This window comes from Acinonyx jubatus, chromosome X, assembly GCF_027475565.1.
Source record: "Acinonyx jubatus isolate Ajub_Pintada_27869175 chromosome X, VMU_Ajub_asm_v1.0, whole genome shotgun sequence".
Taxonomy (NCBI): domain Eukaryota; kingdom Metazoa; phylum Chordata; class Mammalia; order Carnivora; family Felidae; genus Acinonyx; species Acinonyx jubatus.
This window is the reverse complement of record NC_069389.1, coordinates 104,823,327-104,839,361: the sequence shown is the minus strand read 5'-3', so window position 1 is coordinate 104,839,361 and position 16,035 is coordinate 104,823,327. Positions and strand designations below refer to the sequence as shown.

Here is a 16,035-nt window from a genome sequence, read left to right as displayed (position 1 = left end):
AATATTTATAATCTACTAAATGGAGGCAATTTTCACCAGACAGCTTTGGATATTTCCTGTATTATGGCCCAATTGGGGCTAAACTAGGTAAGGAATTTTCAGCACAATGCTGAGAAGCCTCTGACAGGCATTTAGTGGTCTCTAAATGATTTCAAGCTGTTTGAAAACGTACAGTTTTCATGCTTACTTTTTGTAAGTGACTTTTCCAATGTGATCTCCATCATTTCCAAAGTTCTTCATACCTTCCTGAAGATTTGTGTTTACATCTGGAAGCACTTCCCTTCAGCCTGAAGAACTTTCTTCTGCATTTCTTATAGTGCAAATCTTTGGATGACAAATTCTTGGCATTTACATTTGTCTGAAAATAAATTTAATTCATCTCCATTCTTGAAAGAATTTTTCTCTGCATACAGAATTCTGAATAAACAGATATTTTTATTTCTTCATGCACTTTAAAGATCTTGTTCCCCTGATTTCTGGCCTATATTGTTTCTGAAAGAAAACAAAGTGTTCAAATTGTTTCCTTGTATATAATGTATTAGGGGTTTTTTTTCTGTCTACTTTTAAGTTTCTCTATTCTTCCACTTTGAGAATATAATTGATATACAGTACTGTATAAGTTTAAGGTGCACAACATTATGATTTGACCTGTATAGATTGCAAAATGATTATCACCATGAGTTTAGCTAAGAGTTAAAGAGTTTCTGTTTCTGTTTATTTTCCAGCAATTTGACTATGGTGTTCTTAGACAGATCTTTTTCACACATATCTTTCTTGGGGTTCATTGAGCTCTTTGAATATATAGATTAATGTCTTTCATCAAATTTGAGACATCTTCAAATATTTTTTTCTTCAAGTATTTTGAAACATTCAATCTCTTCTCTCTGTGATTCCAGTTAGTTTCTGTCTGTCCTTCAGATTGGATAAATTTGAATTGTTCTCTCTTTAAGTACTCTCTTTGTTTTGCCGTCTCTATTCTAGACTTAGGCTCATTCAGTTACTTTTATTTCGGATACTGTATTTTTCCGTTTTAGAATTTTAAAGTTTCTGTTTCTCTGCCAAGATTTCCTGTCTTTTCATTCATTATGATCATATTTCCTTTCCATCATTGAGATAGTTATAATAGCTGCTTTAACTCCTTATCTGCTAACTGCCCTATCTGGTTCAAGTTTGATCCCTGTTGATTGTCTTTTATCTTGAAAATGGGTCATCTCATCCCAGTTCTTTGTATGTCAGGTAATCTGGGGCTTTGCCTGCATTTTGTGAATATTTTGTTTTTAAGGTTCTAGTTATGTTCTATTATGTTCATTCTGTTATATTCTTCCGAAGGAGGTTGATTTGGGTTTCTTTTGTTTTAATGATCAATTTACTTAATTGAATTTAAGCTGGAAATTCTCTCTCTTATATGGCAGCTCAAATCTCAGGTCAGTTCTTTTAGACTTATCTGTGTTGTTTGGAATCTGCCCTGTGCTTCCATGGTTCGAGAGTCATGCAGAAATTTGAGCAGATATTATACACAGAATTTGGTTCTCCCTCTCTCTCTCTCTCTCTCTCTCTCTCTCTCTCTCTCTCTCTGGTTGTCTCCTTTCTGAGATTCCCCTCCTCACTTTCCTATAGCTCTCTCCTTGTTTGCTTTAGGATATAAAGACCAGATTTTCTATTTAAAATGTAGTCACCCTTTGAGGTGCTAACTATGGTCTGGTGTCAGACTAAATGGCCCTTAAAAAACTGAAGAGATCCACATCCTTCCAAGTGTCAGCATCTGTTTAGGATATGCCTGCTTTTGTTTGCTCCAGTGCCATCAAGTACTTAGGGGTTTGGTTTGGTCTGATTTTGTGTTTTGTTCAGAGTACAGTTATTATCCATGGAAGGGTTGATCTGGTAGAAGTTCACTCCTGACAGCTAATTTTTGCTGTAACTTCTAAACCTTAAAAAGTTATATTAAGAGTTCCACTGAGTAAGTCTGTAAGTGTAAAGGGAAGAGGATGGAAAGGAGCAAAATCAAGGGATTTGACATGGGAAGGTGAAAATGGCAGAACCCTAAAGGGAAAGTTCAGAAATCCATGTAAGAGGTGAGAGGTCTTTTATTACCAACAGTACTTTCTAATATAGAATGGATATAAGAATCATCAATGGTCAGAGATCTGGATATAGTAAGAATGCTTTATGAAAGACAGAATGTACAGTCTGCTTTGTCTGTTGAGACAGTTTCAGCCCCAACATGCCCCTTTGCCCTTGCCTTAAGAGTACTCTGAAGTTTTGTCATATGTCAAAAAACCCAGCTTTATCTTTTCCTTAACTGTGTTCATTCCTTCAGCATTTTCAAAGCTTTCCTACCTAAAAGGCATAACTTTTAACCTTAGGAAATTCGCAACATACATAATGACGAGTTAATGGGAATCAGAAGAGAAGAAGAAATGGAGATGTCTGATGATGAAATAGAAGAAACAACAGAAACAAAAGAAACTGAGGAATCAGGTAAAAATAATTCTTCTTTCTTTCATTTAACTAACATCTACTTGCAGAGATATTTTAAAACTTTTAACACCTAGTAAGGTATGGGCACAAAACCATCAGTCTGGAGCCAGCAAGAAACAATTGGTAAAGCCATATAAGTACATAGTGCCTGAATATCAACCCTGTGGCTACAGGATCTTCTTATTTACTCCAATATTCCATCACAGTACCTAATTGAAAATGGACTTTTTTTTTCTTGGGAGTGCTGACATTTAGGCAGCATTGTTCTATATTTGATTTGGATTTATTAATAATATGTTCTACAGTAGGAATCATGAGAGCTTATACATAAATATATAAGTAGCCATTTACAAAGTAGTTAGATCCCTATGTCACTTATACCTTACACCAAAATTAGTAACAGATGAATTTAAGATTCAAAAGTAAAAAAAAAAAAAAAACAGAAACAAAAAAATACAAAAGAAAGTCTGGAAAATGTAGGAGTTGGTTATATAATTGGGGATGAAGGTCTCCAAAGGTAGAAATCACAAAAGATACTTTTGATAAATTTATCTTCATATAAATTAAATATTTTTCGTTAAGGAATCACAAAGTTAAAAGAGACTGTACCAAGTAACAGGAAATATCTATTTTATATGATAGTTTACCTATCTGCTGCCTTTTATTGTAGTTACTGGTTACTGAGGGGTTTATTGGGAACCAAACAAGAGTCTATAGACAGATGTCTTGGTAAAAGCTTTTGCTCTTACTTAGTATACTCAGGACCTCCGTGTGCAGCCATAGTGTGGGTCCCCAGTAGAACTCACAACACAAACGTATTGAACAATATGAGAATACACTACCCTTCAATTTCATAACAAATCTTATCGGGGGGGGGGGCGGAGATTACCAGATGTGAGATTAAAATCAAACCAGTGTTTTCAGGTAAGCCATTCCATACAATCTTAGGAGTCACTAAGGTACAGTGGACAAAGCATCAGACCTAAAGCTAGGGCAGCTGAGTTCTAGTCCAAACTGTTTTTCTTGACACAGGAAGGACTTCTGTCCCACTGAGCCTCAGGTTTTATAGTTGTAAGAAGTACATTATACAACCATCTAACAGGAATGTTGTGATGGCTAAATGAATTCATTCATTCACTTAATACCTATTGCATGCCAAGAACTGTGCTAGAGACATTGGAGATATTGTAGTAAAGTGTCCCTACTGTGTGTGTCAGAGAGACACACAGAAACAGAGAACCTATTGATTATAATGCAAATTGGAACTTCTTGGTTCCAGTACTTGCATATTGAAGTCAGCAGCTCTATAGCCACTTGAATGGTCCTAGAATCTTCACTCCATCAAGAGAAACTCTTAAGGAAAGAAAACCACCAAGTCAGACTTTTAAAAAGGCATTTGTGGCTATTACATCTGAATTTCCTCTACTTCTGCCACATGTTAGATCCCTAAACATATAACTCTCCATATATATTGAATAAATCCTTTAATCATTAGATAGCATTTTCAGAACAGTGACCTAATTACTATAAACACATACTATAAACGTATAGCTTAAAAAAACAAAAGAGTTTAATAATAATTGAGCTATTCCAATTATTTAAGTTCTTAGCCAAGATGTTTTATAGCTGACTAATCTTTGACTTATAGAATTGTTTCCATCTAAGTATCTGCAGTATTGTATAGTGTTAGTCCAGTGTTACCCTGAAATGAATGTGATCATAAGTGTGAGTATTTACTTGATAAATTGCTGAGTTTGAGGAGTTATTGGGAGAGGGAGTGTCTATGGGAGATTCCGATTAAATGCACTTACTAGTGTTATATAATTGCATTTTGCTTCTGTATCTCTTTTGAGTTAAAAGCTGTATTGGCTACTGCACAGAATCTTATTCGTTTAGAGACTGAAAACTCCCTGACAGATCATCTTATAGCTATTTTCTTTCCTGTTCCACATGCCAGGATGCTGCTTTGTCAAATAAAGCTATCTACAATAGACTTAATGGAGCTTACCAAATAGCTTTTCTCCCAGAAGGTTTCAATTCATTTTAATTCAAGGACTTTTGTGCATTTTTCTTCCCCTCGATCGTATCTGATTTTGTTATCTTGCTTCTGTAGTAGTCAGCTGCAGAAATCCTGCTCAGTGTGAGCCAGGAAGTGGGTCCTCAGTTTTTATCTAAATCAGCTACATGTTTTAGTTATCACTTGGTTCCAATTAAAGGCTTAAGCACCAGATCTCAGAGTTCCTATTTCTCTCTCCATGCTACCAAACTTGAATTCCAGGCGCGTATAGCATACTGTGGTTAAATTTTACTTCCCAAAGAAAATAAGAGTCAAAGCTGGCCTAGCAGTATCAGTTACCTTCCCTTGGAGTGCCACAAATTTCTATTCTTCAAGAGAGTCTATATTACCTAGCTCACATTTATGATGCAGTACTAGAAATATTCTTGCCATGGAAGAAAGGACTGCTGTTCTCAAAGCAATGTGTTGAAGAGAGGTTATCACATCAAAGCAAATCATAATAGTGAGAAACTAAACTATTTCATTCTATTGATGGCCATGATGGAAAGTACATGTGGCCAGTAAACCTAAGAACAGCTGTTCCTTTTCAACATGTCTATTGTCTGCCTTCTCCACTTGGACTAGTGGTTCTCAGAGTTGGTATATATAAGAATCATTGGGTTACCTTTAAAAAGTCTGATTTTTGCACTGCAGGGTTTGATTAACTAGGTCCATAATGGAGTTCAGGAATTTGCATTTTATCAGGCATCCTAAACAATTTAGATACTGGTGGTCCAGGGAGCACATTTGGAAAACATTGACTTAGATTCATTCTCTTGCATTGTTCTAGCTGAAGTTTTCACTATTCTGGGTATCCAATCTTCTTTCCCTCCCCCCACTTCTCATTATTCCCTCTTTAAGAGTTTGATCTATCAATTAATTAACAAGCACTGCATCCTATAAGCTGATGGAAATAGAGGTACAATATATGTAAATTTACATAAAATATAAGAAATACCACTTGGTGCTAATCTGTAAGGACTGATTAGAATGCAACAAGGACAAGAGATATTAGTGTGGCCAGAGTAGTTGCAGTCAGTGAAAATTGATCAGGACCTTAAACGATGAACAGGTTTGGATAAGAGGAGGGAAAGTAAGAAAATATCTTGATGTGGAGGCAGGAGAGGATAAGGAACAGAACTCAAAGAGGGAAATAAGGATGATGGGTTTAGGGGGATAAAATATTGAGTGGACAAGGTGGGTCCAGATTATGGGAACCATGAAGCCAAGGTTACATTTAGCATAATAGACAATATGGCACTATAAGCATATCTCAATCATGGTGCTAGTATGATAAAAGCAACATTATATATTTTATAATATAATATTTTATAATGATTATATATTTTAGGAAATAATTTTGGATAAAGAGAGATCTGTCAGAGAGTTTTATAGGAATTTAGATATGAAATAGTGAAACTTAGGACTAGAGTGAAGGTAAGAAGAACTGAGATTAAATGGTAGAAGAAAAGGATATAACAGAAAGTATGAGATTAAAGATGCTAGGAGTCACTTCAGAAGAATAACTAAAGTCTTTGACACAAGATTTGATATAGATGGGGAAGAAAAAGCAAGAACCTGAGATGAGGTGAGGTTTTCTAGTCTGGGAGACAAGAGAGTCAGTGGTTGTATTAGTTTGCTAGGGCTACTGCAACAAAGTACCACACACTGGGTTTTATTGCCTCACAGTTCTGGAGGCCAGAAGTCTGAGATTAAGGTGTCATCCGGGTGGGTTCCTCTTGAGGGCTGGAGGGAGAATCTGTACCATGTCTCTCCTAGCTTCTTTTTTTAAGATTTTTTTAATGTTTATTTATTTTTGAAGGAGAGAGAGAGACAGAGTGTGAGCAGGGGTGGGGCAAAGCGAGAGGGAGACACAGAATCCGAAGCAGGCTCCAGGCTCTGAGCTTTCAGCACAGAGCCCAATGCGGGGCTCCAACCCACAAACCGTGAGATCATGACCTGAGCCGAAGTTGGACTCTCAACCAACTGAGCCACCCAGGAGCCCCAATGCCTCTCATAGCTTATGATGGTTTGTTGGCAATCTTTGACGTTCCTTAGCTTGTAGATGCATCACCACAATCTCTGCTTTCATGTTTACATGACATTCTCCCTCTTTACATGTCTCTGTGTCCAAATTTCCCTTTTCTATAAGTACACTGGTCGTATAAGTCCATAAGCCCACCAGAAGGACCTCATTTTAACTTGATTACCTCTGCAAAGATCCTATTTCCAAATAAGGTCACATTCTGAGGGCTTCAACATAAAGTTATTTGTGGCTGGGGGTGGGGGGAGGTGTAAATTAAACCCATAATAATAGCACTGACAGAAATGTACTAGTGCATGGGACTGATTTATAGAATATGAGATCAGTTTCAGATAGTAGGTAATTATGAAATAGATATGAGATTTATATTCAAATCAGGGTTGAAGGAAGTGGAAGGAATAGAAGATGGTAGTACAGAGGTGTTGGCTGAAGCCTGGCGAATAGTAAAAGGCTAAATACAGAACTTTGATGGCCACCCCACAGTAAGGGAGAAGGAAAGAAAGAGGAGACTGCAGAGGAGTTAGAAAAAGAGCAGTCTAAGAGGCTGGAAGAAAACTAGAAAAACATTGGATTATAGAGCCCACAAGAAGAATGTATAGAAGTAGAAATAATCAACATCATCAGATATTCTAAAGAAGGAAGGAATTGAGGACAGTGTTGAGCCAGAACTATTTTAGTAAAGTGATAGAGGTAGGGGCCAGAACATATGACGTTGAGGAGAGAAAGTGGACAGGGTCCACAGGTCAAAGAGTTGAGTGCTGAGCAAAAGTAAATGCAGGTATTGTAAATGGTAACTGGAATTGGTAACAAAGTTAAAGTTAAATTGTTGTTTGTTGTTCAATAGAAGGGAAGGAGGCCATGGAGAGAGTGAGGTTGAAGATGCTTGAGAATGAAAGAGTACTTGTGGATAATTATGGAAGTGGAATCCTGGAGAAGAATGGGGAGTGATCCAAATTCAGGTGGAGTTTTCTTCAGAGAGGGAAGAATCCTCTTCTTCTAAGAGAGGTGAAGCTAAAAGTATATATGCATCCCATGCTTCTCCATATAGCAAGAGATTGGTCAACTCTTGATTAGGGAAGTGATTTGGAAATGAGACCATGAAGAGGCAGGAGCAGACCTGGAATAAATGCCCTGGGCAGGATGAAAGGAAGAAATCAGTGAGAGGTAAGAGACCCAGCAGCAAGGACCAACATGAGTCTGTATTGACCAGGACTGCTCAGCTACACACCTTCCTATAAGAGTCCTCTGCAGCCCAGGGTAAGGTGCAGAGAAGGTTGAGTCAAGTGGCCATGAACTAGGAACTGGCATGGTAAGACTGGCCAAAGGTTTTCAGGAGGGTGAAGGAATACAGGGTACCAAGGAGTTTGCAGTAGAATCTCTTTAGCTAGAAAATAGTTAATGGACTGGGTGAAGTAGGCCACTTCAAGAGATTAAAGGTCCTAGCAAGGAACGAGAGCAGTCTGAGGGTGATGAGGGGCAGTGGGACAACTGACAGATGAAGATACTTGCTTTGAGAGGGGAATTTAGAGAGCTCAGAGGAGAAACAATGAAGTCCCTGGTGCATCCATACTGGCAGGAGCCTCATTGGAGTAATGACCTGCAGAGGTAAGGAAAGCAAACCTTTGGGAGGTCAGGAAACTCACTTCAAATTTTGCCTGAACTGGCCTGCAACTACTCATATGTCCCTCTGTTTCTTTCAAAATTTCCTTTTTGGCTTTTTTTCTTTGTGAATCACTCCAGCTCAAACTTTTTATATGAACCTTGAGAGGAATGTTGCACAGTTTACCTTCTATAATTTGGTAACATATGTTAAACATCTTCCTTCAATAATTTGGTAACATTTTGTACGCGTCTCTTGTAATGCTGCTTTGTGAGGGTGGCCAACCCCCTGAATTTACTTCCATTAAAATTGTTGTTTTCTTTGCACCACTGAAGAAACTTAGCCGTTAATTTTTTAATGGCACAAAATCCTTTCAGATCTTTTGTTATAGAAAAACATATCTGGGATTTTGCTCTCAGTGGTTCCTCTAAAAAGAGTTCACAGCTGCCTTCGTACTTTCATATTGCCATAATGAACTCGCAGCCTTCAGGTCTGAGGAGCAATCCCCATAAAGAGAAATGGTTTTCCCATATAGGAAATAGTCAAAAAGGAACAGCTGAGAACTAATGATGGCAAGATATGAATAAATTCACTGTACTATGCTCTTTAGTATCAAGACTGATGGATTCACCTACTCAAACATATTATTAAAAGGTAATACTGAACTTTTCAATGCTCTGGCAATGTACAAAGAACTCCAACTTCAGAAATGTGCCCAATTAATATTAGGTCTGTGAAACTAAAGACTTGGTGTCCTCATTAAAATGACAAAAACCCTCCTTTCAGAGAGTGGGAAATACATTTCTTAAGTAAGGTGCCCTGGTGGCATTAAAGGAGATCACATTCTCTTTTGCTTAGTGACACGTCCAATCTGAGGAGATGATTATCTGTTCCCACTTGGCTGCAGGTATCTATCTCTGCTTATCAGCATGCCCTTTCCCCAGGGAGAGAAGCAGTCTTTCCTCCTCATTTGCTCAGAGGGAAAAGTTTCACTTTTAAACTGGAGACTATGCCTCTAACCATGCTCCTGGATCGCTGCCCTTTTCTGTTCCATGTTTCTCCACATGACTTGTAAGACATAGCATAATCACTGGCCTGCAGTACAAGAAGAAACAAAAGGGGGAAGATGAAATATCACAAGTATTGAGCCGCATGGCTTGCCAGAGGACAAACATGCAAACCAAAGCAGAAATAAATGTCTATCTGTAGCAGTCACTTGATTTACAGAGTAACCTCTGTGTTTTTCAGAACTCCAGCTCGAGATGCTATCCTTGGTACTGACCCAGCAAGCAAATCAAATATTTCTTGCCGTTTGGCACATAGCTAATGGCCCTTTTGCCATAGAGTTTCCTATATACAGTCATCTTCACTTTTAGCATCTTCTTTTGGTGTTGTGATTGTGAGGGGTGCTTCCTGCCCAATGACAAGTATCCCAGCTGCTGGAAGAGATGACAAGGATAGATAGTATTTAGAGTGCTGGGACTCCAACCCTCTGTGTAACGGCTTTCTCTTCAAAGACACAAAAGCTGTATGATTATGGTAAAAATTAAAATCAGTAATAAAACCAAATATACAACGAAGGTTTCATGCCACAAATTTTTGTAATTTCTTTTTAGAACTAAAATGCAAGGTTTAAAACTGCCATATCAGGATAATTACATGGCCATCCACAAAAAACAAATGTGTGCACTGACATATAATAGGAAGTGTTGCCACTCTAATTTGGGCAGACAATCTGATCACATCAGCCTACATTGGAACCTGATTGTTTTAGGAAAACCCTAAGGTTGAAAGCATGGAATTAAACCCTGCAAACCGCCCCCCCCCCAACCAAAAGCAGCCTCCTTTTAGGAATAGGGGGTGTTTTCACACTCAGAATGTGGGTTTCTTCTCTATATTTCATCTTTGTAAAGCACAGCTTGTTTCCATTTATAATGTACAGCATGAATCTGGTCTTTGAAATCCCTTTAGAAAACTCTTCTTCCACCACTTATAGCTAATCTTGAAGATTTGATATCTATGACTTTCTTTTACTTTCTTCGACCCAAATCCCTCCCCATAAGTAGCTGAAAAAAAATCACACCTTTGACAAGTTTCCTTTTAACATTCTTATATATTTAATGTACAGGTTTCTAATTTGACCCATTTTGATGTCTCTTTTCTAGGGTTTATCCTGTGTTAGGAATCAAAACTGGAATAAACTACAAATGTTTCTATTAATTTGGACTGTAAACCATAGAGATTAGTGGAATCTCATTTTTTACCATTATCATAACCTGATACAGAGAAGGTACTCAGTGTTGGCGAATGAATGAAAATCCTTTGATTAAATATTTTGAAATAGCTTTTGTGATTTTTGACCTTGAAAAATGTGCCATACTCATAAATAAAGCTAACCAAGGTTTTCTCATGTGTTTTAGGTTTTTTTTAATTAATACATTAATTTTTAATATTTAGAGCAGTCTTAGATTTACAACAATATTGAACAAGAAGTAAAGAGTTTCCAAACACCCTGTCTCCACCTCCACACACATACAGCTGCTCCCACTATTGACATCCCGCACCACAGGAGTACATTGGTTACAATCACTGAATACGTGGTTATCATCCAAAGTTTCTAGTTGGCATTAGGGTTCACTCTTGGTGTTATACATTCTATGGTTTGGAAAATGTTTAAAATGTATGTATCCACAATTATAGTATCATAAAGAATAGTTTCACTGCTCTAAAAATCCTCTATTTTCAGCCTATTCATCTTTTCCTACCCCCTCAACCCCTGGCAACCAGGTTAGGGTTGGGTTTTTTTTTTTAATATTTTTACTGATTCCATCATTTTGCCTTTGCCTGAATGTCATAAGTTATATAGCCTTTTAAATAAGCTTCTTTCACTTAGTAATAAGCATTTACATTTCCTCCAGGTCTTTTCATCGCTTGATCACTCATTTCTTTTTAGCACTAATATTCCATTTCTGGATGTACCACAGTTTGTTTATGCATTAATCTACTGAAGAACATTGCAGTTGTTTCCAAGTCTGGGCAATTAGAAAACTGCCAGAATAAATCTGCTATAAAATCCTTGTGCATATTTTTGGGAGGACATAGGTTTTTAGTTCACTTGAGTAAATACAAAGGACCACAGTTGCTAGATTGTATGCTAAGAATATGTTTAGTTTTATAAGAAATTGCCAAAGTATCTTCCAATGTGCCTGAATGAAGCACCAGCAATGAAAGCAACCAGCAGTGAAAGAGAAGGGTTTTTTTTGTTTGTTTTATTTCCTTTTTTTAGAATACATTATTTACTTAAATTCAAATTAGTTAACATACAGTGTAGTATTGGTTTCAGGAGTAGAACCCGATATTCATCACTTATATACAGCACCCAGTACTCATCCCAACAAGTGACCTCCTTGAAAGAGAGTTTTTGTTTGCTCCACATCCTGGCCAGCACTTGGTGTTGTCATTGTTTTGGGTTTTCACAATTCTAATAGGTGTGTAGTGGTATCTCACTGTTATTTTAATTTGTAATTCCCTAATGATGTATGACATATGACATATGATGATGCTTACTTGCCACTAATATGTCTTTGGTGAGGTGTCTTTTCAGGTCTAATTTCTTGGCATTTACCCTGTATGATGTTCTCTGAACTTCCTGGTAATAATTTGAGGAACTTTTCAGCCATTAATGCTTCACATATTGCTTCTATTCCTTTCTTTCCTTCATTTCTAATATTCTCATTATGTGTATCTTTTGTGATTGTCCCATAGTTCATGGGGTTTTTTTCCAGGATTTTTTCTCTTTGCTTCTAAGTTTGGGCAGTTTCTATTGTCATATCCTCAAGCTCAGAGATTCTTTGGCCAGGCATGTCCCGTCTTTTAATAATTAATATTACTTTTTTTCATTTCCGTTACAGTATTTTTTTATCTCTAGCATTTCTATTTGATTCTTTCTTAGAATTTCCATCTCTCCATTGACATTATCCATCTGTCCTTGCATGTTATCTACTTTTCCCATTAAAGCCCTTAGCATACTAATCATAGTTGTTTTATATTCCTGATCTGATAATTCCAACGTGCATGCTACATCTGACTCTTGTTCTGATCCATGTTCAGTCTCTTCAAAGTTTGTTTTTGTACCTTTTAGTATGCCTTGTAATTTTTTGTTGAAATCTGACAGGATGTACTGGGTGAAAAAAAAAACTCTAGCAAATAGGACTTTAGCAGTGTGGCAGTAAGGTATGGGAAGCATTCTATAGTCCTGTGATTGGATCTCAGTCTTTTAGTGATCATATGCCTCTGGACTGTGAGCTTCACAAGTGTTTATCAGTTCCCCCCTCACCAACCTTAGTTGTGGCAGGATGGCTGAAAGGGTGTATATTTGGGTATTTCCCTTCTCCAGGTCAGTTAGGCTCTGGTAATAGCACATTAGGCTAGCAGGTTAGGCTATGGTAAAATAGTTTCTTCTGAAGGCAGGCCTTGTTAAGAAGAACAGAATGCTCTGGTATATTTCAAAATGGTTTCTCCTTCCCCACCCCCAATGGAAGCACAAGGGGATTTTTCTCCAATAGTCATTGCAAGAACTTGGTTGTGCTCCTAGAGGTAAAACTCACTGAAGTATATAGACCTCACTATGACTAGGTGCCTCTGGACTTTTCAAATCACAGACTTGTCCACACTGAGCCTCCAGCAATTAGCCAATTACAGTTTATGTTTTCTTGCTTGCCCCTGGTTCCTGTGGGACTTTCTGCTCATAGGTTTTCAGCTTGGTAAGTTGTGATTCTTTGTATTCACCTGTCTGTCCAGTTGCAGCCCTGTGACTTCACTTCTCTGATGGATCTAAGGAGAGTTGTTGATCTTTCAGTTTATTCAGCTTTTACTTGTCATCAGGATGGAATGGTGACTTGTAAACTCCTTACACACCAGACCAGAGACCAGAAGTCTTGTGTCTTAATTTGTATATCTACCTTTCCTCGGGAGAACAGGCAAGGAAGGCTACATTTTTAAAAACAACTGCCACAAAAATTACTGTGTGGACAGACGTCAGTTCAAGACAATTAGTCCTATACTCTGTTATGACAGAGCTCTTATCATTTGCTGCCTCCCAAATAAAAGTAACCAATGGTAGCTGGAAACATCATGATTGTATTTGGGGTGACGAGTAGGAAACATGACAGTGACTTCAGTATGTTGGACTGCTGTGTTCATTTACAAAAATGGTGCTGTGGGCTTTTGTGTCCATCTCTTGCTGCCATGGGCAACTCAAACCTAAGTTGCTCAAGGTCTTTTTATACACATCAACTGAAAAATACTAAGTTTTTATGGTAGCGAGATGAACCCCAAAGGAATGTGGATATACGGATGTTCGACTTTATATTGATTGTTCAGCCTTAGTGTCACAGGCAGAAGCTTTGAAGGAAGAAAATGACAGCCTCCGTTGGCAGCTCGATGCCTATCGGAATGAGGTAGAACTGCTGAAGCAAGAGCAGGGCAAAGCCCACAGAGAAGACGACCCAAACAAGGAGCAGCAGCTGAAACTCCTGCAGCAAGCCCTGCAAGGAATGCAACAGGTAAAGGCCCTTGGTTTTCTGAGCTTTTCGGAAAGCTGGCGCCAGCTCCTCACCTGAATGAGGATCCCTCACAAGCAAATAGGATAGCAAGTCTCTTCTTCTTCTTGACAGCCTGTTCTCTGTCATAGCTGAGGAAGGGATCATGGGTGGTGGTTAATGAAATATTCTGGCCAATACAGATGTAGCCGTGGGTCACCACTTTTCAAAGAATAAAGATTCAGTGAAAACACTTAACAATAAAACTACACTGAACATAATCTAATCTTTAAGCTTCAGAAGGTACTTGGGGATCTGGAAAGGGCCTCAGGGTCTTTATGAAGAACCTCACTTACTTACATATGAAAAAGTGCTGGTGAATAAGTATTTACTTGATCCAGTGCTGGACAATACAGCCTTTTAGGAGAAATGGCAGGAATCCTACCCTTGTTTTGTCAGTATCAATGCTTTGGGCACATAACACCAATTTGCTTTTATTTTGCTTTGGTTTGTTTTCAGTCATTTATGTGAATGAGTTTACCTGCACATTATCACAAGTATAAAAAGTAAAGTAAATAGGTGCATCCAACTGTAATTGCATTCAAATACAACATTGTGTAATAGATGCTCAACATCTAGGTGTTTTATGTAGCCATCACTACAGTGAGCCTACAATTAAAAAGATATCAACATCTGTTCTCATCATAATAAAGGAGTAGTATTTCTGAGTAAAGGTACTATCCTCTTCCATCTTGCCAGACTACCGACCATTTTCCTTACAATTTAAATGTAGCAATAATTTTTTTAATTGTATGCCTTGGAATTATCTAGGGCAAAGCTTATTGCTGGTTGGAAATCACAAATTCTGAACAAGGAATCTCTTCTGGCACTAAGAGTCCCATGTTCCTATTACTTCTGCTACAACTGTCTTCCTGAGTGACAAGCAATATCACATTAATATTTCACCTTTTCTATTAGCAAAATGTGTGAAGTAATGCTTACCTTCCTTTTATTGTCACTATGGAATTTAATTAGGACATGTAAAATATATCAGAGATCTTTCCACAAAAAAATGAATCTCCTCGGCTAAACTTCAAAGAATTTTGACAATGTACATTGTACTGTACTGTGTCTTTTAGTTCTTCCAGCAGTCTTTTGCAAGCCTCTGAAAAGTAAAACTTTGGAAACATTTTTGTTGTTGTTTTTCCCTCTTACCTTGATTTTGAAACCATTCCACATAAGGACAGTTCTGCTACTTAAATACAATTTAAAGATGGTGAACTCTTTTTTTTTTTTTTTTTCATTTCATCACTTCATAGGCCTCAGAGAAAATTAGGTCTCTACATCCTGACAAATTAATTTCACTCATTTTTATTACTTTTTATTGGAAAACAGCCTTGTAAACAAGATCAAAGTTCTCTCATCTTATCCCCAAAAGAAGTACAGTCTAACATAGTGGTTAAGATCATGGACTGTGAGGTGGTCCCAGCCTGGGTTTAAATCTTGACTCTGTCACTTACTATCTGAATGGCCTTAGGCAAAGCACTGAACTTCTGTAAATCTCAGGATTATATCATAGGGTTATTTGAGGTTCATATGAAGTCACACATATGAAACCCTTTCCACAATGTGACATATTTTAGATGCTAAATAAATAGTATTTTTGTCATCATTAGCAATGATGAATCCAGTTCCTTGCCTACTGATATGGAAACAAACATTTGTGAAATGTGGGTTCTTTACTACTTTCCTCACAGAAATTGAACTAAGCTTGGAAAATGGCTATTTGAAAGGATGCTTTCCAACATTAAGTTCTATGCAGCAATCAAGAAACTGTCCACATGGGATTAACTACATTGTATCCTTAGCCCTGGCTGGAATAGGAAAGTTAAGTGATTAGATCAATTAGTTTCTCAGGCATTTTCTAAAATATGAACAAATCCAAAGGAAGGTCCCAAGAGCTAGATAAAATAACTTTAAGTAAAAAGTACCTTGATTTTCCCTTTGGTATCTCTGCATGGAGAAATGATTGTGTGAGTTGGGAGGAAGTGAGGCAGGCCATCCTACTATCTAACTTCACCCAGGATTTTTAAATGAAGTGTGGCTCCTGAAGACTTGATTGTTTTTGGCTTTTCTTGTAGCATCTACTCAAAGTCCAAGAGGAATACAAAAGAAAAGAAGCTGAACTTGAAAAAGTCAAAGATGACAAGCTACAGGTGGAAAAAATGTTGGAAAACCTTAAAGAAAAGGTATATCAGTTCTATGTGAACCTGTTCCCTTACCCTTTCCCCCCCTTTTCAGTGACAGTGAAAATGCC

General features: G+C 37.6%; 1 protein-coding gene across 11 annotated transcripts in view; it reads left to right on the top strand.

Moving 5' to 3' along the window:
- ENOX2 (ecto-NOX disulfide-thiol exchanger 2) overlaps nucleotides 1–16,035 on the top strand; it is a 256,913-nt gene that overhangs the window by 230,617 nt on the left and 10,261 nt on the right. For 9 of the 11 annotated variants that reach the window (XM_027054214.2, XM_027054209.2, XM_053201688.1 and 6 more), the window contains 3 exons: nucleotides 2,364–2,478; nucleotides 13,561–13,742; nucleotides 15,860–15,967. In XM_027054214.2, coding sequence (XP_026910015.1) covers nucleotides 2,364–2,478; nucleotides 13,561–13,742; nucleotides 15,860–15,967 — 405 coding nt within the window. The remainder of the gene's footprint in view (nucleotides 1–2,363; nucleotides 2,479–13,560; nucleotides 13,743–15,859; nucleotides 15,968–16,035) is intronic. The other 2 variants (XM_053201692.1, XM_053201691.1) reach the window with 1 other exon arrangement.